Genomic DNA, 25,330 nt, shown 5'->3' with positions numbered 1-25,330 from the left:
GTCTGCAGAAACGGCACAGACTGGGCAATACCCGGGGGGTGGAGGGGACTGTGCTCCAGGGAACTTGGCCCCCTCGGACCAGCCTGCTGGGCTCCTGACCCCAACCCAAACTTTACCCTGATGGTGGGGGTGCAGTGGGAGGAGACTGGCCCTGCTGGGAGGCAGGAAGGAGAGGGCGTGGGTGTGTACTGCTCCCCACCAACCCCACCATCCTTGAGGGCTCTGGGTAATTCTCTGTGATTCCAGATGTTCAGCAGCTGTCTTGGCCATTTCCGCCCCTTCTTTGACCCTGCATCCGCCAGGAAGCGTCCCCTCCTGTCCTCAGGCTCTGAGCCACCCCCCACCTTCCCTGCACCCCATTTCCTGAGCAGAGGCGTTTGTGCAGACTCAGCTCCCTATCCCGCCAGGGTGGCTTCAGTTTTCCCAAGGCCCGGGCTCTGCTCCCAGAGCCCCGGGCTGCTGTGGTCAGCTCACGGCTGCCGCCTGGCTGGACACCCTCTGCCAGGGGCTCCGATCCCAGCCCCCACCCCTCCAGCCTCTGGGACTGGCGTTTTCTCTCTCCCTCCACTCTTGCTCCAAGGTTGGCTGGGTCTGCTCCTGCGGCATAAATCAGGGCCTCCAGGGAGGCCGAGCAGAACGGCCAGGAGGGAGCACTGCCTCAGTGGGGGAGGGTGGAAGCCCCGAGCAAGGGCCAGAGGTCACAGAGCCCAGCAGGCTCTGCGGGGGTGGGGTATATGCTCAGATGTCTGCCCGGCAGACCTGGGGCGAGGGGGGGGGGTTGCCTCCTCCAACTGAGACCTGATAATTGAGATTACGGCCCCACCTTCCCTGGGCAGATGGGAGGGGGAGCACAAGAGGTCGTTGCTGCTGCAGCTGGTCCAGTCTGGGGGGCTCTGCTCTTCTGGAGAGGGGACGGCAGGAGGAGGTCTCCCTTCCTGTCACATGCTTTCCTGTCTCAACAGGGCTGGTGGTTGGGGGCACTTGGGCTCCCATGGGCTGGGGGGCAGGGCTGGTGGGGTCAGGGGCCGGGCCAGACACAGGCTACGGGCGCTTCCAGCCTGCTGATCTCTGCTCCTTGGAAGCTGGCCTCTGCTTCCCCTCCACCAAAGCCACCTTTTCCTCCAGGCCTCCTGCTCTTCTAGGGCGAGCCAAGGGCAAAGGGACCTGAGTGACGGAAAGTCTATTTCCAAAGACAAGTCTCAGAGCTCAGCAAGCCGAGAGACTGTCCCCAGGAGGACGGGCTCCTCCAAGCCCCACAAGACGTGGCGTTCTAACATACTTTGAGGACAGTCTTCCAGGAGACCCCTGTGTTGGTTTGGATTCAGGCTGAGGACCCAACGAGGCCTTCTACTCTGCTGTTGGAGGTCACGCCTCCGGTCTCACAAAGTGAGCCGGGAGCTTCTGGGTCTGGCACCCCCACCCCCAGCTTCTGAGTTTATGAAAGGGGTTCCCAGGAGAGTAAGTGTCCCCACTGTCGCCCACGTTTTCCACTCCCACTACTAACCCAGGACCAGGGGGGCACATTTCGGGAGGACCAGGACCACCAATCCCCGTGGGCAGCAGTTATGCCCACCCCTTGACCTCAGGCAAGGCACCCTGTGAGCTCTCCTGGGGTAGTCTCCCCACGGCCCCTGCTGCCACTCAGACCCAAGGAAAAGGTGAGGTGGTTGCAGGGAAGAGGGAGCAAGAGGGGACCCTTGTCCAGGTGCACCAGTGGACCCCGAGTCACCCCACTGGTCCTCAGGACCTGACCACAGAGCACAGCAGCCCAACCTGGGATATGAGCTGGATAATCAGGAAAATCTGGATCTCAGTTGGCTGGGGGAGGGATGCGGCGGGGGGGGGGGGGGCGGAAGGTGCCAGGTTGAGCAACAAATAATAAACCTAAAAACAGGATATCCAGTTAGAGCTGAATTTCTGACAAATAATTTTTATAAAAGTATGACCCATGCAAGTAGGACACACTTCTACTCAAAAGTATTTATGTCCATCTGAAATTCAAACTTACGTGGGCATTCTGTGTTTTAGCTGGAGACCCCAGTGGAGGGATATCCAGCCTCCCAATTCACTCTGTCAACCCCACCTGCTTGCCAGCCCCTAAGGACCCCAGCAGCCTGCAGCTCTGCTGCACAAGCCTGGTGGGAACTGGGCTGCAGGGGACGCAGCTACATGGAACAGGGGCGCAGAGCGGGCTTGCGGGGGCCTGGAACCCCCTGCCCAGAACACTCTGGGTCTGTGAGGCGGGTCCGGCTGCCCGACTCCAAGGCTCTGCCTCGGTTTGCCCAATTCCCTGTTTCTGGTCCAGGCGACTATAGAACGAGCCCTCAGAGCCTGGCTTGGCCCCTGCCCCCTCTGCCCTCGGGTGGGCCGGCCCTCTCGAGCGCAGGAGAAAAAGAGGAACCCACCGAAGCCCTCCAGAAAAGAGGAAGGTACAGCTTGCGGGCTGGTTTGAGTGAGGAGTGGGGAGGAGGGCTTGGCCAGGGGCTGAAAATGAGGAACACCCGCCAGGCAGGACCTACCTGGAGGTCACTGCCTCTGCTGGCACCCGCGGAAAGAGGATGCAGAACAGGTGGGGGGTTTCCAGCCCAAGCTCACCCCCTTTCCTGGAAAGGAAGGTGTGGGGTGGGGGTGGGGGGACAGGGACAGGACCTTGGACACGCACTGCCTCACTGCTCTGCGGCACCCCCTGCAGAGTGGCCAGACTGAGTTTCTGAAACTGAGTGGCCAGACTCAGTTTCTCCCCTAGGGTGATGAGGTGCATGGGATTCCTGGGCCGAGAACTGCTGCCAGCGGCCTTCCTCGGGGCCTCCAGTGCCTGAGCTCGCAGCCTGAGCACCCCTGTTTCCCCGGTGGGAGCACCTGGGCAGGCGGGGAGCCATGGTGGCCCACAGCGGGCGTCGGCCGGGGCCAGGGAGGCCCTGCGTGTTGCTGCCGAGGCCGGGCTCCTGGCCAGGAAGAGGCCGAGGCTGTAGGTTTCCGGGCCGCCGTCCGCCCTCCGGGGGTGGGGGTGGGGCTGCTCCAGGTGTGATGGGCGCCCCACGGGAGCCGCAGGCACGGGAGGGTGGGCGAGGGTGGGCGGCTGCGCGCGGGGGCGGGGCCGAGGCCTTTGTCGCCGTCACAGGGGCCGCCTCGCTCCCAGCAACAGTGACTCACATGGGGGCACGTGCGCCGCCGCGGACCCCCAGGCCCGGGTCACAAAGGCCGCAGGGCCGGGGCCTGAAGAGGCGCGTCCCCAGCCGGCCGAGCGCGGCGCTCGCCCCCGGCCCCGGCCCCGCAGCCCCCGCGGCCTCCCGCAGCCCCCGCGGCCTCCCGCAGCCCCCGCGGCCTCCCGCAGCCCCCGCGGCCTCCCGCAGCCCCGCGGCCTCCCGCAGCCTCGCGGCCTCCCGCAGCCCCCGCCGCGCGCACGGCTCCCGCGGAGCGCCGGCGCCTGGACGCCCATGTGCGTCGTGTGCTTCGTGAAGGCGCTGGTGCACGTGTTCAAGCTGTACCTGGCCGCCAGCTGCAGCTACGGCCTCTGCGGCCCGCCCGTGGACTTGCGCTGGGACGCGGTGCGCGCGGGCGGGGGCGCGGGCGCGGGCGCGGGCGCGGGCGGGGGGCGGCGGGCGCTGACGTGCGCGGCGGCCGCGGCGGGCGTGTGGCTGGTGCGCGGCGCGGCGCGGGGCGGGGAGGCGGCGGGGCGGCCGCGGGGCGGGGCGCGGGGCCCGGCGCTGTGCCTCCTGCTGCAGCTGCGCGAGCTCCCGGGGCAGCTGGCCAGCTACGCGCTGGCGCACTCGCTGGGCCGCTGGCTCGTGTACCCGGGCTCCGTGTCCCTGATGGCGCGCGCGCTGCTGCCGCTGCTGCAGCGGGGCCAGGAGCGCCTGGTGGAGCGCTACGGCGGCCTGCGCGCCAAGCTGGCGGCCCGCGACGGCGACGAGATCGACGCGGTGTTCATGGACCGGCGGCCGCACCCGGGCCGCGGCGGCCGCGGCCTGCGCCTCGTCATCTGCTGCGAGGGCAACGCCGGCTTCTATGAGATGGGCTGCCTGTGGGCGCCGCTGGAGGCCGGCTACTCGGTGCTGGGCTGGCACCACGCGCGCCGCGGCGGCGGCTCGGGCGCGCCGTCCCCCGGGCAGGACGCCAACGCGGTGGACGTGGTGGTCAGGTTCGCGCTGCAGCGCCTGCGCTTCCCGGCCGCGCACGTGGTGCTCTACGGCTGGTCCGTGGGCGCCTTCGCCGCCGCCGGGGCCGCCGTGACCCACCCGGAGCTGGGCGCGCTCGTGCTCGACGCCAGCTTCGACGACCTGGTGCCGCTGGCGCGCAAGGTCATGCCGCACAGCTGGAAGGGGCTCGTGGTGCGCACCGTGCGCGAGCACTTCCACCTCGACGTGGCCGCGCCGCTGTGCCGCTACCCGGGCCCGGTGCTGCTGCTGCGGCGCTCGCGGGACGACGCGGCGGGCACCCCGGGGCCCCCGCGCCCCCTGCCGGCCGGCGGCGTGGAGGGCAACCGCGGCGACCAGCTGCTCCTGCGGCTGCTGCGCCACCGCTACCCGGCGCTGATGGCGCGCGAGGGCCTGGCCGCCGTGACGCGCTGGCTGCGGGCCGGGAGCCCCGCGCGGGAGGCCGCCCTGGACGCGCGCGCGCGCGCGGACGACGAGCGGTGCCTGGCGCTGCTGCGCTCCTACCGCGCGCGCCGCGAGGCCGAGCAGCCGGACGCCGGGGCCTGCGGGCCGCACGGGCCGCCCTTCCCGTGGCGGCTGGGCCGGGGCCTGAGCGCGCGCCGCCGCCGCCAGCTCGCGCTCTTCCTGGCGCGCAGACACCTCAGGACGGTGGACGCCACGCACTGCAGTCCGCTGGAGCCGGAGGACTTCCAGCTGCCCTGGAGGCTGTAGTCCGCGGCCCGCGGCGGCCGCCAGCGCCCCGCGCCCGCTCCCCCCTCCCCACGCCCACACCAGTAAAGCCGGCCCTGCCTGGGGATCCCGACCTGCTGAATGGGGAGGGCGCCGCGCACCCCCTCGCCCCTGGTCCCCCCCCCCCCCCCCCCCGCCGAACGCCGCGGACCTCCGTGCGCTCCCAGCTCCCGGGAGGAGCCAGAGCCTAGCCCGGCCCAGCGGTGGTGCCTCGATCCCCCCGCGGGATGGAAGGCGGGAAGGCGGGAAGGCGGGCGGGGGGCTCCCCGAGGTGCCCCGACCTGGCCTAGGACACAGGACGGTCCTGGGAGGGGTCCGTGCCCGTCACCCCTCGCTGAGAGAGGACGGTGGTCCCGGAGCCCCCGCGGCAGGTGCAGCAGGAGAGCGACGTGGGCGCCCGGGCCCCCTCCCCACCTCCGCGTTCCTGGTGCTCAGGCAGGCCGCGTGGGGCGCAGGCACACCTGCGCTGGCCACCCCAGGGCTGGGCCGGACCAGGCGGGGCGGGGCTCCCGGCCCAAGGGTGCAGCGCTGAACCAGACGCCCCTGGGCCCAGCCGCGCTGACCGGCGGAACACGGCAGGAGGTGGGGGCCCCTGGCTGTCCCCGCCCCAGGACTGCGGCCAGCCAGGTCGGCTGAGCGGGAGCCAGACAAACCAAGGTGGCGAATGGGGCAGACGTTTACTGCACAGGCCACGGTGACACGTGGCTGTGATGCTCCCGGGGGGGGGGGGCCGCTGGGGGGGGAATGCCTGTGGCCAGGTGAGGCAGGTGCTGAGGTGGTGGGGGAGGACACACCTGCAGCCAGGTGAGGCAGGTGGGGGGCTCACCTGCACCCAGGTGAGGCAGGTACTGGGGGGGGACACCTGTGTCCAGGTGAGGCAGGTGGACGGGGGTCACCTGCACTCAGGTGAGGTGGACTCTGGGGGGTGACACCTGTGTCTAGGTGAGGCAGGGGGGCACTGCACCCAGGTGAGGTGGGCACTGGGGGGGTGACACCTGTGTCCAGGTGAGGCAGGTGCTGGGGGGGTGGGAAGGACACCTGCAGCCAGGTGAGGCAGGAGTAGGGATGACTGTGGCCAGGTGAAGCAGGTGCTGGGGGGGGACACCTGTGTCCAGGTGAGGCAGGTGGGCGGGTCACCTGCACCCAGGTGAGGGCTGAGGCAGGCACTGGGGGGCGACACCTGTGTCCAGGTGAGGCAGGTGGGGGTGTCACCTGCACCCGGGTGAGGTGGGCACTGGGGGGGGCAACACCTGTGGCCAGGTAAAGCAGGTGCCCCGGGGGATGCCTGTGTCCAGGTGAGGCAGGTGGGGGGCACCTGCACCCAGGTGAGGGCTGAGGCAGGCACTGGGGGGGCGACACCTGTGTCCAGGTGAGGCAGGTGCCCCGGGGGATGCCTGTGTCCAGGTGAGGCAGGTGGGGGGCACCTGCACCCAGGTGAGGTGGGCACTGGGGGGGTGATGCCCGTGTCCAAGTGAGGCAGGTGGGGGTGTCACCTGCACCCAGGTGAGGCGGGCACTGGGGGGGGGGCGACGCCTGTTTCCAGGTGAAGCAGGTGCCCCAGGGGGATGCCTGTGTCCAGGTGAGGCAGGTGGGGGTGTCACCTGCACCCAGGTGAGGCGGGCACTGGGGGGGGGGCGACGCCTGTTTCCAGGTGAAGCAGGTGCCCCAGGGGGATGCCTGTGTCCAGGTGAGGCAGGTGGGGGTGTCACCTGCACCCAGGTGAGGCGGGCACTGGGGGGGGGGGCGACGCCTGTTTCCAGGTGAAGCAGGTGCCCCAGGGGGATGCCTGTGTCCAGGTGAGGCAGGTGGGGGTGTCACCTGCACCCAGGTGAGGCGGGCACTGGGGGGGGGGGCGACGCCTGTTTCCAGGTGAAGCAGGTGCCCCAGGGGGACGCCTGTGGCCAGGTGAGCCTTGAGCGATACACGAAGGGGCTCCGGGCGGCGCGGTCCGAAGGCTCAGGTCCGGAGGGGTTCAGCACCACGTAAGGGTTTGCTCGCAGTGGCGACTCCGAGCCAAAGCGGGGAGGCCTGGGGCCTTGTTTCAGCACCACCGGGTGGTCCAGGGCTGGCTCCGGCGAGAGTCCGGCGTTTGCTGGTGACCCCGGGGCCATCCCTCCGGCCTCGCTCCCCGCCCCCCCGCCCCGGCTCCCGGGCTGCCGGAGAAGGACGCGCAGGGGCCCTGGGGGATCGCGGTACCGGCGCTCGGGGCCTGTCGGTAGGTCGGGGCGGAGGGGGCGGGGGGGGGGAGAGCCCGGCCGGCGGCGCATGCGCAGACCGGCGCCCGCGGCCGGGGGGTGGGGACGGGAGGGCAGCGGCGCGGACACGCCTTTTCCCACGTAACGCGGAGCAATCCCCGCAACAACTGAGGGGAGGAACCACCCCCAGAGTCAGGCGGGCGGGCCTCACGGGGCCTCAAGCGGGCTGTGCGCGGCGTTAGCCTCGGCGCTGCCTGGAAGAGGCCAGCCCCAGGCTGCCCGGCGCCATGTCGGACAGTCCTCCCACTGCCCCCTCCCGGAGGCCCCGAGGCCCCGCGGCCAGTTCCACCTGCGCCGCGCCGGGGGGGCCGACGGAGGCATCCCTTAGGACCGGCCGCCCCTTCCGGCTTCGGCCGCAGCCTCGGCCAATCAGGTTGGGGCAGGTAATAGGGACGGGGCCGAGCCACGCCCTCATTGGACACAGCCGGCGGGGGCGGGGCAGGCGGCAGGCGGAAGTGGGCCGTCGCGTCGCTGATTACGTCACGCCGCCGTGGCTGAGGCGGTTCCGCTGGCTGGCGTGTACGCGGCTGGCGAGCCCCGGTGCGGCCCGGCGCCCGAGACCCCGGCCCCGACCCCCCTGCGGCCCGGCCGCCGCGCGAACATGGACTCCGCAGGCCAAGGTACCCGCGGCCGGCGCCTCGGCGCGTCCCCGGCGGCGCGTCTCGGACCCTCGGGCCCTCCGCCTCCGTCCGCCGCGCGGCTCGCTTGCAGCTGCGAGCCTCAAAGCTTCCGACGGTCGTGGCTCGGCGTCCGGGCCGCTCGGGCGGGTCCCCGGCGCCCCTGCCTCCGCCCGGGCCGCTGGCGGCGTGCCCGGCCGGCCTCCGCCCCCTCGGGTGGCAACGCGGCTCGGAGCCCGGGCTCCCTGGGGGCGGGCGGCCGAGCGGAGCTGACGGCGCTGACGGCGCGTTCCTGCGCGGCCGCCCCGGGCACCTGCGGGGCTCCCGGGCTCTGAGACGGTCCGCGGCTCTTCCTGCCCTAGCTCGGGTGCGGGAGGCTCGGCGTTGGGCCTGCTGCGGAGCTGGGCGGGACGAGAGGAGCTGCTTGGCGCCTGCTGCGTGCCGGGTGCGCTGCAGACCCGCCTCGCACGTGGCCTCGCTCGGTTCTCGGGGTGACCCCTTGAGACTTGCTGTGTTGGCCCCATGCAGGTGATGGATGGCACAGCCCTGGGCAGCGGGGACTCCCCGGACCGACGCGCCGCGCCTTGGCCTGCTTGCTTAGTGCCCAGCCTCTCCCTGGGGTGAGGCCTGTGGGCTCAACGTGTCCGCGGGCGTTCGTTTATTGTTATTTTTTAAACAGAAGAGAAAGATAGTGGGTTTTTTTTTTTAATTTTTATTTATTTACGATAGTCACAGAGAGACAGAGAGAGAGAGAGAGAGAGGCGGAGACACAGGCAGAGGGAGAAGCAGGCTCCATGCACCGGGAGCCCGACGTGGGATTCGATCCCGGGTCTCCAGGATGGCGCCCTGGGCCAAAGGCAGGCGCTAAACCGCTGCACCGCCCAGGGATCCCGATAGTGGGTTTTTTTTTTTTTATTTTTATTTTTTTGATATTTATTTATTTATGATAGTCACACAGAGAGGGAGAGAGAGGCAGAGACACAGGCAGAGGGAGAAGCAGGCTCCATGCACTGGGAGCCCGATGTGGGACTCGATCTGGGTCTCCAGGATCGCGCCCTGGGCCAAAGGCAGGCACCAAACCGCTGCGCCACCCAAGGATCCCGATAGTGGGGGTTTTAAGGCATGTGGCGAATTTGAGTAGGTTCAACGTAGCAGATACAAACGCAGAAGCCAAATCAGGTAGGTTGAGCTCAGGACCTCTTGGCAAACTGGACCCGCTTTATGTCGTGAACAGGTATCGGTGGCCAGGAGGTGCTGACCTCAGCTGTCCCGGGGCGTGTGACGGGAATAAGCCAAATAGAGCGTCTTTGGTTTGTTTGTTTGTTTGTTTAATATTTTATTTATTCATGTGAGACACACAGAGAGAGACGGAGGCAGAGGGAGAAGCAGGCGCCACGCAGGGAGCCCGACGTGGGACTCGATCCCAGGACCCCAGGATGACGCCCTGGGCCAAAGGCGGCGCTAAACCGCTGCACCACCCAGGGATCCCAGCGTCTTCGGTTTTAAGTGCAGTCTATTTTTAGCACACTCTGGGATTTCCGCTAGAGAAACATAATCTGCGACTAAAGAACTTCTTTCCAACCTTTGTGACTTCACGTCTATTTTATTTGTTTCCTTCTTAAAAAGTTCACTTACTTATTTAACGTCTACAGCTCCCGTGGGGCTCGAGCTCCCGGCCCTGGGATCAAGAGCCAGCCAAGTGCCCCTGTGCCTTTACTGTTAAATGTGCTAGACACGGTGCCGATTGCCTGGTACTGAAGGACGGCCGTGGGTTCGGAGCTGGGAAGAATTGAAGCTGACGCATGTTTCCTCGGGTGGCATCTCACCAACTTTTAGTGCAGGCGGGAAGATGCTTTTAAATCAAAGAGGAGGTAGTGTAGGAATTGGAACCCGATCCGGTGCAGCAGAGGTGCGGAAGCAGTGTTGCCCCTGCGCCTCGCTGCGTGTTGCTGTGGAGCGAGGGTCGAGGACAGACTACAAGGCGTATTTTGTTTTGCTGACTCTCGGCTGGGGCTGGATGACGGGCATATGCTCCTGGTGTGTAATTTTAGTGTGTGCTCTGCGGATTGGTTGATTGGAAGTGGTGCTTGTTGTGTTTACAGCTGCATTAGGTTTCTCCGCTCTAAAACTTAGATCTGTTAGGTCTGACAGCTTTGTTTGTGGCAAAGGTTTCCTATCTCGGGAAAGTGCACTCGCATGGGGGAAGCGGTTAGGGGTCTGGCTGCCTTTCTTGTGCCCTGAAGTAGCACCTTGGGTGGTCTGAGGTGCCCTTGGCCTGATGCCAAACCATCCCTGCAGAGCTTGTCCGGGCAGAGGTGTTGGTTCTCTCCACGGTCCCCGCCCCCCAGCCTGTCCTCTCACCCTCTCCTTCTTCCTTGGTGGAGACCTCGACCTCGTCCACTTCTCTTTAACTTCGTATTGACACCATCTGGCCTTATGTCTCTGGCAGATATCAACCTGAATTCTCCTAACAAAGGTCTGCTGTCCGACTCCATGACCGATGTCCCTGTCGACACGGCGGTGGCTGCCCAGACTCCTGCTGCGGAGGGTCTGACCGAGGCTGAGGAGGAGGAGCTTAGGGCTGAGCTTGCAAAGGTGCTGTGTCTTGGCCATTTTTCCTGGGGTAACCATGAGCTAATGAGGGGGCAGAGAGCTGGCTGTGCTCTGCAGAAATTGCCCTGAGAGGGCATTCCTAGAGTCCCTCAGAAACTGCTCTTTGTGGCCACGTTGTCTGTGCTCAGCGCCTTGTAAGTACTCCATGAGGAGGACGTCTGCATGGGGACAGCTGCTCTGAGCACACCGTCTACTGGGAGATTCTTCGTTAGAATTAACACTTGATAGTTTGGAGACTCCACAAGCCATCTGCCCTGGATCTTCATTTTTTTTTTAAACATTTAATTTGTAAAAAGTGCTTTGTGTGAGCATTTTGTTTATTTATTTTTAAAGATGCAGAGAGGATCTCCTTTTTAAAAAAAAAAAAATTTTTTTTTATTTATTTATTCATGAGAGAGAGGCAGAGACACAAGCAGAGGGAGAAGCAGGCTCCCTATAGGGAGCCTGATGCAGGACTCAATCCCAGGACCCCGGGATCACACCCTGGGCCAAAGGCAGATGCTAAACCACTGAGCCACCCAGGTGCCCCTCATGTGATCATTTTAAAGTGAGTCTTTTCAGAGGAAGTGATAATTAAGACCCAAAATTTCTAAGTACGATTTTTACTTATAGCTTCTGCTGGAGATGTTTCTTTTTACTGTGTGATGCAGAATCTAGTGGTACTCACTTGGGATTCAAAATCTGGGGACATGGGGCAGCCCCGATGGCGCAGCGGATTAGTGCCGCCCGCCGCCCAGGGTGTGATCCTGGAGACCTGGGATCAAGTCCCACGTCAGGCTCCCTGCATGGAGCCTGCTTCTCCCTCTGCCTGTGTCTCTGCCTCTATCATTCATGAAAATAAGTAAATAGATAGATAGATAGATAGATAGATAGATAGACAGACGGACAAACAAACAGACCAACCAACCACGCAATCTTTTAAAAAAACAAATCCTGGGGACATGAATTTGTCAGTATCTGAGTGTAGCATCTGTCAGTCAGAGCTGGTGTGCTGCCTGTCACAGGCCTCTGCGCTGTCTTCAGAGATGAGCCCTGTGTTGATAAAAGGGCTAGGTGGGCGGATGAACCTCAGCCACGACCGGGTTTCAGACCAAGGGGGAAAAGGATTCAGCGGTTTCTGAGTTGAGTGAAGATTATGGGACCAGCAACAGGCAATGCAGTGAGGCTCTTGCTGTGCACTAGGTCATTTCAGAGTTGAGCTGCAGAGTGGAGAAGTTCTATGTCACTTAAAATTTTCAGCGTGAACTTCCCCTAACACAGCTGGATTGCACACTCTCAAACCCTATCCATCGTCACACCAGAGTGGAATGTTCTAATCACTGGTTGTTACTGCTGGAGTAATGTGTAATAGTTGGGCCTTAGATGATCCTATGTTTCTAAATTACATCTTGTTTCAACTGTTTTCTGATGGAAAACTAATGATATAAGGATTCTGAGCTACTTTTTATCACTTTATTCCAAACAACCACTTTTTTAAGAGAAGGACCCCCCCCCTTTTTTTTTTTTTTCAAATTTTTTTTTTAATTTTTATTTATTTATGATAGTCACAGAGAGACAGAGAGAGAGGCAGAGACACAGGCAGAGGGAGAAGCAGGCTCCATGCACCGGGAGCCCGACGTGGGATTCGACCCCGGGTCTCCAGGATCGCGCCCTGGGCCAAAGGCAGGCGCCAAACCGCTGCGCCACCCAGGGATCCCCCCCCCTTTTTTTAATGGCAGCTGTTGACACAGGAGCTGAAAACAGACATCTGGTGTTGTGAAACTCCAGAGAACGCTTCTTTCTCAAGTTGCATCCTTTTTTGTTGTTGTTGTTAATTTTACGGCCTCAGAAGATTCAGGTCTTTATTGTCAGGAGTCTTTCTCTTACCAGTTCAAACTGCCTTAACCACAGAAGGGAATTTACTTTTGGCCTGGGTAACTGCCGTTCCCAAGACCTGAGATGACCCCAGGAACACATGCGTTCCCGTAAGGGCTGTTGCTCTGTTATCTGGGTATCTGGCCGGCCATCTGTTTGTCAGCTCCCCTTCCCAGTGCAGATGGGTCCTGGCTGCCAGCAGTTCCAGCTTCTGAGCCCAGAAGGAGAGGGGCTTGACTCTTCAGACACCTGTGCCCCGTCCGGCGGGGGTGGGATGGAGCTGTGATAGGCCTGGCGTGGTGATGCATGGGTGGGCACAGTGATTGCAAGCCCCACCAGAGCCACTTGACTTGGGGGGATGAGACAGTCTTCCTGAAGAAGTTGGAGTGCCACTACCAGATAAAAACAGGGTGGTGGTTGGACACAGACTCCGTTCTTAACGCAGGTTATGTTTCTGTAAGCGGAAAGTCCTTAGAGCATTCCGAGAAACTTCTCATTGCAGTGTGTGTGAGGATGTTAGTCACTTCCCACAACACTGGTACTAATCAAGTCAACTGTGTGCTTTTACAGGTGGAAGAGGAAATTGTCACTCTGCGCCAGGTCCTGGCAGCTAAGGAGAGGCACTGTGCGGAGCTGAAAAGGAAGCTGGGCCTCTCTGCCTTGGAAGGCCTGAAGCAGAACCTGTCCAGGAGCTGGCATGACGTGCAGGTCTCGAACGCGTAGGTACCTGCCCTGGGGACTCAAGTATGCCTGTGTGCAAGCAGCCAGCCAGAGGTTCTGAGTCCTTGACCTAACCCCTGGTGTGCAAAGAGCTTAGAGTCTACACATGCTTTTAAAAGGCAGTTGGATGCGCTAGGTAGTTGTCGAAGCAGAAACTGACAAGAGTGTGTTCCAGTGTCCAAAGTTGAGAGGACACTGATGAGGCCCTTAACGAGACTGATTTTCTGTGATCCCATAGCTCAGTGTGTGCCGAAGTGGGCACAAGTCCTTCTCATGAGCACGTTGTGATCACAGCCCCAGGACCTCTGACCCAGATGTGACTCAGTTCTCTGAACTTGGGGAGTACAGCTGCATGGCTCTGAAACACATCCTCCGATGTTTGGAGGGTCGGTTTGGGGAAATGTTTCCCATTAAGAAGCCACGTCCCTGCCGAGAGGTTGAATCACATTTCACGAAAGTCACCTACAAAATCCTATTTCTCTGTCTTAGGAAGTCCTAGATTTTGAATCCGAAGGGTGACTGCCTTCCGTGCTCCTCACAGCAGTCCCGTTCCCCAAGCGCTGTCTTCCGTGGACTGTCCAGGCCCTCGCTTGGCATGATAGGAAGAGGACTGATTGGCTCTGCCACGGCCTCCCCTGGGCCTGCCCAGCAGGTGCTGAGAGGAGGGGTGGGTAGATCCTGTCCTCAGGCGGGCTGCACACCCAGCATTGCTCTCCAGCCCTCCTCTGTGCTCCCTGGCATTGCACCTGTAGTTTGAAACCTTAGTTAAAATAACTGTTCTACGTGATTTACCACAGACTTTCTGTTTTTAGCTATATGAGAACTTCTGAGAAACTTGGAGAGTGGAATGAGAAAGTGACCCAGTCAGACCTGTGAGTGCCTTTGCCGTCACACCTCCCTCCCCCTCCTCTTCCTCTCCACACTCCTAGGGACAGGGAGGCTGTGCGCACTTGGCACAAACCTGGTTTGGGTGTCTTTTGGCTATTTTCTTTTTAGTATTTTTCTGTTCTTAAACACAAATGGAAGTATAATTCTTGTGAAATGGGTGCCTCCCTCTGGTTGCCACGGATGCATCCCTTAGATGAGAGGCCTAGCTGGGTCTGGGAGCATCTCTGGCTGGTAGGCAGCCCTCAGCCTTCCGAGTGGGCAGACTGGCTGACCGCCATCGGGACTGATGCTGGTGTTCACTTGGGGGGTGGGGGGGTGTCTTTCTCCTGCAGACCTAGCTCCAGAGGAGGGGTTCTCACAGCTTCACTCAGACTTGGCGCTGGTTTTTGGGTGAGGGCTGCCGCACAGGCCATGCTGGTGGGATCTTGGAGGAGCCGCTTTGGTCTCCGGGGCACCAGGTGTCAGCCACACAGGATATTAGCAGAGTAGGAAACACGCAGATCGGTTTTCGTGTCAGAGCTGTAGTTCAGAGTGAGTCCTGATGTTTTATTTGAGATCCTTATGCATGGTAATAGCACTTCATTGATCTTTGCTCCAATCTGATTATAATTCCTTTGAACTGGGTGGGGTCACGTGTTAAGCTATTCACTTTCGGGGATTCTTTTCCCTTTTGTTGCGGAGGAAGTGCAGTGGGGGCTCCCAGAGAGCATGGCGGACAGTCCTTTGTGTTTGGAAGGACATGGTTGTTAATGAGCTGGTCTTTGTGTGCCTGGGACCAGGTCGGCTGGCTCTGTGCTCGCAGTCTTCACAGCCTGGTGGCACCAGGGGAGCTGGGCACCAGGGCGCTCTGGCGGGTCCTGCCGTTGGTGTGGTTTGGTGTGACCGCAGCCATGGCCACACCCTGGCGTGTTGTGTCTGCGGGGCTGTATCGGAGGATGCCTCCACCACCTGCAGACGTTCTTGAGGTTGAGACAGTGGCTGTCATCTGTGTAGTTTGGGCACCAAGCAGGCTCATGGTGCGCACTTATTAACCTGAAAAGAATCTCGGGAGACTTTGGTGCTGTTTGTAAAACCGGTTGACAACAGGTTGCTAGGATAGCGTCTCAAATAACTACAACTGTGACTCCTCTGAGAAGCCTGTGGCTCTGGGCATGGAAGTGGCTGGTGGGGTGGCCTTCCCAAGCACCTTGCCAGACGGCGGCCATTCCCCTGAGGCCTCACCCCAAATTCCGTTTGTGGAGCAGTTGCCAAAGTGACACTCCGGAGGGCTGGAGCGTTTCTGCAGGGCCGGCCCAGGAGGACGATGACCCAGCTCCTGGTGGGATGACTGGAAACATTGGCTGCCTTGCACTCCCTGGGGTGAAGGTGCCTGCCTGGTCATTGCTGCAGGAGGCCACTGGTGGGGTGCGACTGCCCTGAGCGTCAGCAAAAACGTCTGTGCCTGTAGCGCTGCTTTTCGTGAAGCCGTGCTGGGCATAGGCAGTGTCGATGCTACGCGTGCTTTCTCATCTCAGGGAACTAGTTCTTTATTCAGACTGCCGTGCACAAGAGGTGTGTTCTCTTCGTTGGGTCGCCTAACCGGCTTCTGTCTATTGGTAGACAGAGCTGAAGATGTGCAGGTGGCACCAGGTAAACTCCGTAGCCGTGGTTGGTGTGTTGGGTCCTTCGTTTGTATGTGACAGCGCAGACGTAGATGGTGTCGGCCTTGTCCGACTCCTCCCTGGTGCAGGAGGGTGCCCTGCAGTGCAGGTTTGAGTCATTGTATTGCCGCCCAGCAGCAAGGTGGCCGCTGTGGGTCTCGCTGGACTCTCAGTGTGGTCAGGGAGCCGGAGACGGCTCTGGCTGTCCAGACTGGGTTTGTGCCCACCCAGAGTTAGAGGTGGCATCGGCCCCAGGGGAGGGGCCAGGAGCAGGTGCATCCAGCTGATGCCCCATGCTGACTGTGATGGAGGGAGGCTGGTATCGGTCAGGGTCCTACACTTTTGTTTTCCTAAAAGATAGAAGTAATTTCAGAGGGGCTCTGGCCAGGGTGGCACGGCGCAGCCTTGAGCTTGTCTGGGCCTGAGTTCCCTGCGTGTAGACTCTGGCTCCGTCCCCCAGCCCTGTCGCTGCCTGAGCTTGGCCTCCGCGTCAGGGACCCTCCAGCGCATCCACCTTGGTTTGGAGGTTCCCGTCCCTGACGGGAGTCACTCGTCACTCCTCATTTCCACACCCCAGAGATCCTGAGGGTGGTGGGGTGTGGGAAATCTGCGTGGCTCTCCAGCGGGGGGTGGTGCCCTTCGGCGTGGCCCATGGCCAGGGTCTCCTGTCCGTTGTCTCGTGGCCGGCTCCAGTCTGAGTCAGCCTCGGGTTGCGCCTCCTCGTGGCCCGTGGTGCTCGGCACACGCTTGCCGGCTCTCCCACTGCAGTTCGCCTGTGGACACAGGTTCTGAAGACTTTGCCTTCAGTTCTCTGCTTCAGACCGTTTGCCTTCGACAAACAGCTTCTCCTGGTCTTACGTACCCGTTATTTCGCGAGAAATGGCTTGAAGACGTTTTCTGAGTGTTTTCAAAACGAAATGCGCATTTCATTTCATAAGTTACCTTGTAGTTGGTGTTTTATCAGCAATGGCCAAAGCTTCCAGTCTGTTTCTTGCAGATAACCTATTTTAGCTCACTTTGAAGAGCGCAGTTTGCCAGGCAAGGGTGAGGGGTGGAGCAGCCCAAAGCACTACCACAAGTCAGGGGCCCCAGAGAAGGTTCCAGAGCCTTTCCTTAGCCGGCTGTGTTGTAGAGGGTGTGCAGCACATTTCCCCTTCCCTTTATTGCCACGGTTCTGCTGACCCCGGGCGAGTGTGGTGCAGGTAGCAGCTCCTGGCCAGGACTCCGTCAGGTTGGAAGGCGGTGCCTCGGAGGATTACAGCTGGGTGTGTGGAAAGCGTCCCACGAGGAGTGTGTGCACTCCAGTGTCTAGTGAGGACCAGCTGCGGTCGGCCCCTCCGCCGGGCGGCCTGTCTAGGTCCCAGCCCCGGAGTTCTCGGGGCTGCTGCTGCACACGTGCTTCCATTTAGTTTCCACTCCCATTCAGTTCTGTGGTCCTTTCTGTCATGGGGGAAAGGATTTCTGGGAGTCAGATTTGGCTAAAGGTTGGATTCAGAATTAGACTTTAGTTACTGCCTTAGGAGATCCAGAGCAAATCTTACAGTAAAGATTTTAGGTTATTTTCTCTCCATAATTCATACGTTCCTGGCTGGATTCATAGGTCTTCCTGGAAAGTAAGGTAAACTTCCTGTTCTGGTGACTTCACCATGTTTTCAAACTCACCTGCTAGAAAGCACATGTTTTGAGTCCTAAGCCCTTCTGGGCACCAGAGAAGCCCAAGGCCCCACGTGCTGTGAGAGAGCCTGCCAAATAGAGGGAGGCCCCTCCAGGAGTGCGCAAGGCAGGGCTTCCCCAGGACAGGACGGTGGGGACAGACAGGGTGGCGCCTGGCGGGGGTGGGGCTCAGAGGCTGTCTGGAGTGGTCAGGAGGGCCGGGGAGGGGGAGCAGCAAGCACCCAGTGGGACCTCCTGCAGATGACACTGGGGAGCGGATGGGAGGGAGGGGCCCAGAAGCCCTGGTGCTGGTGCTGCTGGTGCCATCTGACCTTCCCCGCTCTAACCTGGTGACACCTACAAGGCATCAGAGAGTAGGCAGGCGCCTCGAGAGCCTTGCATCACAGGCTGTTTCCTTAGGTTGGCCAGAAACGAGCCCTCGAGTTCAGGCTGCTGGTCTTTTGTTTATGGTGGCAGCTGAACAGGGACTGGCCCTGCCAGGTGTTAGCTCCCAAGGTGGGCCCGACGGTGTCTTTGTGGTCCCTGTGGCCATCTCACAGACATTGCAGTCGCGGGTCCATGTCTGGGATGCACGCACGCCCAGGTGGATGGGGCAGGAGGGCATGGAAAGGGGGGTCTTTACTGATCCAAAGCCACCATTTGCACTGAGATGAAGGTCCCCCAGCTTAGAAAGGCGGTCATAAGACCGCAGAGGAGGATGGGGGCTGGAGGGGCTCCCGGGCCTGCCAGGGCTGCACACCCACACTGTCCAGCGCATCTCCCCACGGGCTTGGTGGAGTTTTGATAGGAGAGGCTCTCCAAATAAAGTAACAGAACGAGGGGTTTTTCTGGGTTCTGTCCCCAATCCAGAGCCCCTGTGGGTCTTTCTTCACCGCAGCAGGCAGAGGCTGCACGTCCCAGGTAGTCAGCGTTGTGAGCACTTGAGTGTTAGATGCGGTGGCGTGAGGTCAGGGGCGGTTGTTGCAGAGCTGGGAGGTTGTGGCCCGGCGCACGCTCACTAACGGCTCTCTCTTCCTTCTCTTGGGGTCTCTGGGCGCCTGGCCTCCTTGGCTTTGGGTGGCAGCTGCCCCTCCTATTGGGTTGGTTCAACTGGTGTTTCTTCTCAGCTACAAGAAGACTCAGGAAACCCTCTCTCAGGCGGGACAGAAGACTTCAGCTGCCCTGTCCACCGTGGGCTCTGCCATTAGCAGGAAGCTCGGGGATATGAGGTGAGATGCTCCGTCGGGTGAGGGTTCGGGGGGCCTAGAGCTGCTGGAGGCTCTGCAGGGGCCCAGGCTCAGATGCATACCCCTCGGGGGCCCCTTGACACCCACAGATGCGGACACACAAGCCTGGACCAGTCAGTTCCCGGTCCCTGGTCTGTGGGCTGCCTCTTTGCCATTCTGTGTTTCTTGGGGGAGGGGGTCCTTGTTTCTTTTGAGTAACTTCTAAAGCTCGGGACCCGTAAAGGCGGCTGCTTCCCTTTGAAGTTCCACAGAGGGAAGACGGCCCCGTCTGGGGGTCGGTGTCGGGGTGGGGTGTCACTCTGGGCGCCGGTGGGGGTGGGGGTGGGGTGTGTTGTTTCCTCCAAGTGTTTGCCCTGCCCCGGTCTCCAAGGTCTCAGAACGTTTGGCTGCAGGCCAGGGGCCCCTCCTGAATGGTCTCTCCCAGAGCTGCTGAGACCTTCCTGGCCCCCACAGGTGCCTCGAGCAGGCCTGGGTCCAGGGAGAGTGGAGCAGATGGCCACTTGGCTGGGCCGCAGCCTCACGGCTCCGGCTTGCCCAGCCGTTTCTGCTCTGGGCTCCGGCCGTACATGCTGGCCCTCCTCTGCTACCCAGCAGGGAGCCAGGGGCATGGCTGCCTCCCTGCTGTGCCCTTGACAGGCCGTCCTCCAGGACTGTGGGGTCCCAGCGTGCACCATGGAGCGGCAGTGTGCATGTACTTTGTGACCGTTGCCAGCGTCCTGGCCCCCGACGCACACTCGGGACCAGCCCCCTCACTTAGGGATTCCGGGGAATGCCTCCGCTCCCCCACCCCATGCTGAGGCTTCTGTCTTCTCAGTTGAGAGTCACACTGGTGATGCCTGTGGGCGTGGTGTGCAGCGTTGGGGCCGTCCCGCCCTGGAGCCCCTCCTCCCCTCGGGGGCTGCCTCCCCGCCTGCTTAGGTTGGGCACTTCCGCACCTCACAGGCCTGGCACTTGCCTTGTGGGGCCGTAAGGTGGGAGCTCTGCCCTGGTCCCAGAGCCACAGGTGAAGCCACAGACACTTGGACCCCATGGCCGATGCCCACAGCCTTTTTTATTAGTTTCTTGTAATTAGCCCCCCTCCGATTTTTATTTTGAAAAATTTCAAATTTTCGGAGAGGCTGAACGGTCAGTATGCAGTCTGTGTGCCTCAGGAGTGCGCGCTCCTACAGCTGGGGATCCGGTCGTGCTCCCAGCACCTGTGCCTGGGGGTCCTTTGGGGTCAGCCTGTGAACGTAGGCCTGGAGCACAGTGGCTGTGAGGTATTTGGCCCTACAAGCTGTGGCGCGGAGTTGACAGCAAAGCGGGTGTGTGGTGGTTCCTCCCATAGGCGTCAGGGTAATGTGCTAATGCTGACTTTGTGGGTGTGTTCCTGTAACAAATCTCATTTGAAATTAGATGGGACGCCATCGCTGCTGCGCTCTGGGACACCTGCTTGGCCACGTGAGCCGTGCTGTGGTAAGCCTGGTGACAGACTGATCACACGCCACTGGTGGCCTGGCCTTGGTCCCAGGGAGTGCCACGGAGGGCAAGGCGGGCCGTCCCAGCGCCACCGGAGCGAGCCGTGTGTCAGGTTGTGCTTGTGCTCTCAAAAGAGAGCATTTGAAGGAGGCAGGGAACGTCTGCAGTGCCTACGTTCCGTGCTCACTAGGAGTGTCCTCTGTCACTCTGGGCAGTACTTGCTCATCTTAGTGTCCTTACGGTCAAGTGTGTGCAGTGTTGGCTCTGAGGTGCATGGCTGCGGTCGAGCTGTCGCAGGCCATCTTGATGGGGCTGCCCTTGGACGACGGCACATTTCTCCGTCTGTGCCTGCGTTCCCGCCCTTGGCTCCGGGAACAGGCATTTGCTGCTGAGCCATGGCATGTAGCCTCCGGTCCCGTGCCTGGCCTCCCTGTGCCTGCCACGGGTCGCGTTAGCACCTGTGCTGCATGTGCGTGGACCGGCCTGCGGGAGGAACCGGGTCCTAGGAGGAACCTTGGTGCCCAGGGGCACTGTCCCGTTTACCGGTGGGCCTCACCCTGGTGCTCTTTGGTTTTATCCTGCTGTGTTTGCAGGAGTACGGGGAACTCTGACCTTTCCAAGTACTTGATGTGCCCACCATTGCCTCACACATGGTCTCAGGTGGTTTCTGAGGCCGAGGCCTCTTAACCTTGTCAGTTTGCAGCCGAGGTTCAGGACTCCCCACTTCTTGAGAATGAAAACGAGGCCTAGGGAAGTTTATATATATTGAGATGTTTGCCCCAAATCGGTGTCCTCAGTGGGCTTGTCCAGGAGCAGCCCTGGCCTGAGAGCCTTTTTGCATGCTCTGGGCCCGAGGTGGCAGTCTGGGAGAGAAGACTGGATTTGGGTTCCAGCAGGGAAGGGTCTCTGGTTAGCTTGGTGACCTGTGACAAGGCACCTGCCTTCCCTAATCCTCAGACTCCTCCTCCACCTGGAGATGGCAGGGCCTGCTGCCCATCCACGCGGGTCACTCCTGAGATGACCTCCACCTTGGGGGTAAGAGGTGGCGGGCCTGGCTGCGTCGTGGAGGACGTGGTGCTGCCCTTGGACACTTGCATTTCTAGCTTGGAATCTGTCGTCCATAGTGATGCAGCCGGAGTGCAAGGCCCTCGGCTCCGGGGGCGTCCCCGGTCCTGTGGCAGGATATGTGTGTGTGCTCTGGTCCAGCCCGGGCCCTGTGGAGATGCAAGCCAACCTGTTGCCGCCTGGCGTGTCGGCTGAGCCTGGCTGGTCTGGGCTCGCAGGTGTGGGGAAGGCACACAGACCCGGGGCTGGAGCCTGCCTCAGCACACCGCGCACCTCTGCACCGCTCCTCTCTCTGTGGCTTCTTCCCTCTAACTCCAAACAGGGTCATGGACACGCGGGCACCTCGTCTGTGACCCAGGTGGGGTTGTGTGCGTGCGGGAGCCGCGGCCTCTCGCGGAGTTGGGGCTTGGGGAGAGTGGAGGCAGGGTGCATGGCCTGCTCTCCCTAGTGGTGTGAGGACTGGGGGTGGTCATGGGGGTCCCTGCGTGGCCTTCTGGAGCTTGAGTGAGGGTCTGGGTGGGCCCTGGCCTCGCTCTCCTAACGCTGTGTTTCTTCTCCTCCTGCTGCCACCTCTCAGGGCTCGTCCGTTCTCCCACTCGTTTAGGTAAGACTGCGGCTGGACGTGCCTGCAAGGCTCTTCCGAGGCAGGGCAGGGTGGTCTGTGGCCGGCCTGCAGGAGGCCGGGCTGGAAGACGTGCTGAGGGGCACCATGGCCCCTTGCTGGCCGCTGTGACCGCGTGGCTCCTCGCCGGCCTGCAGCCCGGCCTCGGGGAGCTTGCTCTGGAGCTCATGCCCCACGTATCCCCGGGAAGAGAGCTGGTCGTGTGGGCGGGTCATGCTGACTCTCACTGTTGTGTCCCGTGCATCTTCCTCCAAAACGCTGGCTGCTGTTTTCTCCTCCCCCGAGAGGCAGGCTTGTCCCCGCAAGCCGAGATTGTCCCGTTGGTCCCGTGAGGCAGCGAGCAGCACTGGGCTGCAGTCGGGCCTCCCGAGGTCCCCACTCTGTGCTGATTCAGTGGCGCTTTCCTAGCCTGACGCCAGTGCTGCCGCCCCGTCACACACCCTTCCGGCCTGGAGGCCTGGAGCCCAAATCCAGAACAATGTGTGATTGTAAATATTTTTACTTACTTGACCTGGTTCTTTCTCTTTTGCCAAAAAGTCACTTCCCTTGCTGTGAAGTCATGTGAGGACACCTGACAGTCCCTTGTACCAGAAGTCTTTTGAAGCCCCAGGCCTACGTGTTAAAGCTCTCCCCCGCAGGGTGCCGTTTCTGGGTCAGCTTTGGGGGCTGGGGAGAGGACCCTGGGGTCGGGGGCCTTCTGTCGTGCGGTGGCCAGAGCTCGCCTGCCCTGCAGAGTCGGGTTCTGGTGGACGAGCCGATGGCGCGGTGAATGCCAGTCTGTCCCTGTGCTAACTCCTGCTTCCCTCTCTGCCTCTACCATGCTTGCGAGCAGCAGCTCTTCAATCCGCCACTCGATAAGTATGCCGGCCATGAGGTAACGTGCACTCGTGCTCTGGATCTCTCAGAGCCGGGGTGGGAGCCGGGTGGGAGCGGGTGGCTCCTGCCGGTCAGCCTCACACATCCCGCGTCCCTGAGCCAAAGACCATCTTCCCCTGGCAGCCTCCTGTGGGCCAAGGGTTGGAAAGACCCCATCGAGGCTAACGAGCTAGTGGGGAAGAGGCTCCGAGGAATGCATTGTGCCAAACAGGCTCCATCTGGAAGCTTCCAGAGCTGCCCGTGGGGCTGGCCAGGGAGGGGCAGAGAGAGCCATGCACACACCTGGCACCCAGGAGGCCTGAGGTGCCTCCAAGCCTACTATGGAAACTTTGATCCGCACCGGAGGGGAGTCCTGGTCTCAGATCACCCAGAGGTGTGGCCTGTTCTGGAAACCTTCCCTGTGGTGCAGCAGCAGAGCCCCCGTCCTCGTTACAGGAGAATCTGCTGTGGCTACCGCCCCCCACAGCCTGTGTGCAGGTCCTCGACAGGCTGCTACCAGAGGCCTGAGGGCTGGGGCGGGGGGGTGGGGCGGTGGGGAAGGGTGCCGGCTGGGGCCGGGCCTGGCCTGCTTCCTCCTGCTTGCTCCCTTGTCCCAGAACTGTCCTTGGTTTTCCTTTGCTTGACTTGTGTCAGAGATTGGTGTCAGGAGCACCCGGGACGTTCCGTGACCTCAGCATGTGTGTACCTCGGGTGCAGTGACGTGTGCCCCACACTCACCCGCTGGTGACGTGCAGGTCTCCTGTGCTTGCAGTTGGCAGGTGTGGCCGACCTGCTCTGACCCGGAAGCCGCCAGGATGACCTGGCCTGGGCCGTCTTCAGACCTTGCTGTGCCCCCCTCCTGTGGGGCCTGTCAGCGTTTACAGTGAGGTCTCAGGATGCTGTCAGGGATCTTTCTGGAGCTTGACCCTAAAGCCGAGATTTATGAGGGCAGCACAAGCGCTTGCTCGCTGCACTGATCTCTCCTCCTTCTCTCTTTAAAGGAATTCTGCGACCTTCAAGTCCTTTGAAGACCGAGTTGGGACCATAAAGGTAACTGTATCTGGACCATTCACTTGTCTTGTTGGGGTGTGACCTGTCCTTTACGTAAACTTGCTTAGTCACCGTAGTTCCCGTGCAGCAACAGGAACTAACGCAGGGGGGTCCTTGTACCTTTTACACAGTTTCCCCAGTGATCCCGTTTTGCACCACAAGCAGGATAGGACAGTGGTACAGCCAAGGTGGACAGTCTCATCCCCACAGCCGTCCTTCCTGGTGCTCGCCTTCCTCCGGCTGCCCCAGAGCCACTAATCTGTTCTCCATTTCGATGACTTACCATTTCACGAGTGTCATGGGATTGGGACCATATAGCGTGGAGCCTTTGAAGATTTGCTCTCTTTACACTGCATAAGTCCCTGGAAATACTGCCAGCCTGTTGCCCGTGTCGGGGATTTGCTCCTTGATATTGCTGATCGGTGTCCATCCATGTGGCGTAGACTCCAGGGAGCTGAGCAGCTGGGATTCCCAGCGCCGCCTAGCGCCTGCTGGGCATGGTGTGCTCTGTCTCAGGGTTTGGTTTTGTTTTGTTTTGTTTCTTGGTTTTTTTCCCATCTGTAGTCTAAGGTTGTAGGTGGCAGAGAGAATGGCAGTGACAACCTTCCCTCCCCGACCGGGAGTGGCGACAAGCCCCTGCCCGACCACACGCCTTTCTAAGCCCACCGCAGCTTTGCCTGGCCACGGAACAAGTGCAAGCACACCCTCATCGCCACTGCAGCCCTGCCCCGCAGCAGCAGCCCGCCAGGCCGCAGGCGGACGCACACAGCTGGTTTTGAGGACAGTCGTGCCGTTCACATGTAGACGTGGCTGCTGTGTTCGCATGAGTTAGAGAACACAGTCTTGTACGCAGATGCTTTACATTGAAGTTGGTAGATGCAGACCACTGTGCCGTCCTTCCTGGGGCGCAGGGAGTGGACGGGACCGTGGGCCCTTGGGAATCTTGCTCATTGGTGAGAACGTGGAAGGAGCGGGAGAGCGATAAGCATGAGATAAGTGGGATTTCCTCAGCCTCTCCTTTACTACGTTACAGAAGGAAGATCCATCCAGAAAGCCCTACCCGATCTTCAGTTTTTATTTCAAACACTAAATGAGAAACTGTCCCATTTTCTGAAACCCTCCAGAAAAGAAACTGGTTATCAGCAGCCGCCTAATTGTTACACTAATGATCTAGCTTTAACAAAGCAAATTCTTTATTTTTTAAATGCAGTGAATTTTTCAGAAATTAAAGCTAAGCAAAGCAGCTTTAGCCTCAGTTAGAAAACATTATTTCTTTGGACTCAAGCTGAAATACAACGCCTTACATCGCCTTATGCTTTATTTGTTTATAATGTTTTTATATATAAGAATAAGGGTTCTTTAGTGGGTTTTGAGCACTATGTAGACTTCTGCATCTAGCCCGGAGGGCAGCATGCTTGGACATTGGTGTGTTTTATTCGCTGATGCGCTTCACCCCAGTGTATGAAGCCTGCTTCTCTCTCCTCTCAAGGACTGGGGCAACTCCTGCTGGCCAGAGGGCTCCTGGGCCCCTGGGGGCGGGGGTGGGGCAGGAGGAAGAGCCGGCACCCCCCACAGGGAGAGGCTGGTGCCTTCCGTCCTCCGCTCCAGCCTGCCTCCAGCCTCGTTTTCCGTTTTCCGCATGCTGGGGACGGCCCTGCCTTGGGGTCTGCTGGAACTCTGCTGTCGCCTGTTCTCAGGAGCTACAAAGATCTCATTCTCGTTCTGAAGCTGCCACACCCCAGCAGCCTTGCATTCAGGGCCCCACTCGGGTGTGTCTGGAGGGGCAGCTCCGTGCCTTACTGGCTCCCAGCAGGCAGAGACCTGCGTGCGAGCTGTGCACCCCCTGGGGGAGGAGCCTCCGCAGAGTCCACTTCGGGGACGGTGGTGTGCTCTGGGTAACCCGAGCG

At 61.0% G+C, this 25,330-nt stretch overlaps 2 protein-coding genes across 6 annotated transcripts; both read left to right on the top strand.

Annotated features, from left to right (window-relative positions):
- The first annotated feature begins 3,437 nt into the window (after nt 1–3,437).
- ABHD16B (abhydrolase domain containing 16B) lies at nt 3,438–4,868 on the top strand. The gene has a single exon (XM_055307886.1). The coding sequence runs from the start codon at nt 3,438–3,440 to the stop codon at nt 4,866–4,868; it is 1,431 nt and encodes a 476-aa protein (XP_055163861.1).
- A 2,741-nt stretch (nt 4,869–7,609) lies between these two features.
- On the top strand, nt 7,610–24,218 carry TPD52L2 (TPD52 like 2). Of its 5 annotated transcripts, none has more exons than XM_055301009.1 (9): nt 7,610–7,761; nt 10,208–10,353; nt 12,796–12,944; nt 13,758–13,817; nt 18,254–18,355; nt 21,474–21,500; nt 22,351–22,392; nt 23,375–23,423; nt 23,555–24,129. In XM_055301009.1, exons 1-9 carry the CDS (start codon nt 7,743–7,745, stop codon nt 23,564–23,566), a joined length of 606 nt encoding a protein of 201 aa, XP_055156984.1. In that variant the 5' UTR covers nt 7,610–7,742; the 3' UTR covers nt 23,567–24,129. The 5 variants fall into 5 exon arrangements, with proteins under 5 accessions (XP_055156984.1, XP_055156966.1, XP_055156958.1 ...); XM_055300983.1 differs by having other exon boundaries at nt 7,612–7,761; nt 23,988–24,218; XM_055300991.1 differs by lacking the exon at nt 13,758–13,817 and having other exon boundaries at nt 23,988–24,218.
- The last annotated feature ends 1,112 nt before the right edge of the window (nt 24,219–25,330 follow it).

The sequence above is a fragment of the Nyctereutes procyonoides genome, unplaced genomic scaffold (assembly GCF_905146905.1).
Source record: "Nyctereutes procyonoides isolate TBG_1078 unplaced genomic scaffold, NYPRO_anot_genome, whole genome shotgun sequence".
NCBI classification, from domain to species: Eukaryota; Metazoa; Chordata; class Mammalia; order Carnivora; family Canidae; genus Nyctereutes; species Nyctereutes procyonoides.
Note: the sequence above shows the minus strand (reverse complement) of the source record. Positions and strands in the feature narration are given on the sequence as shown.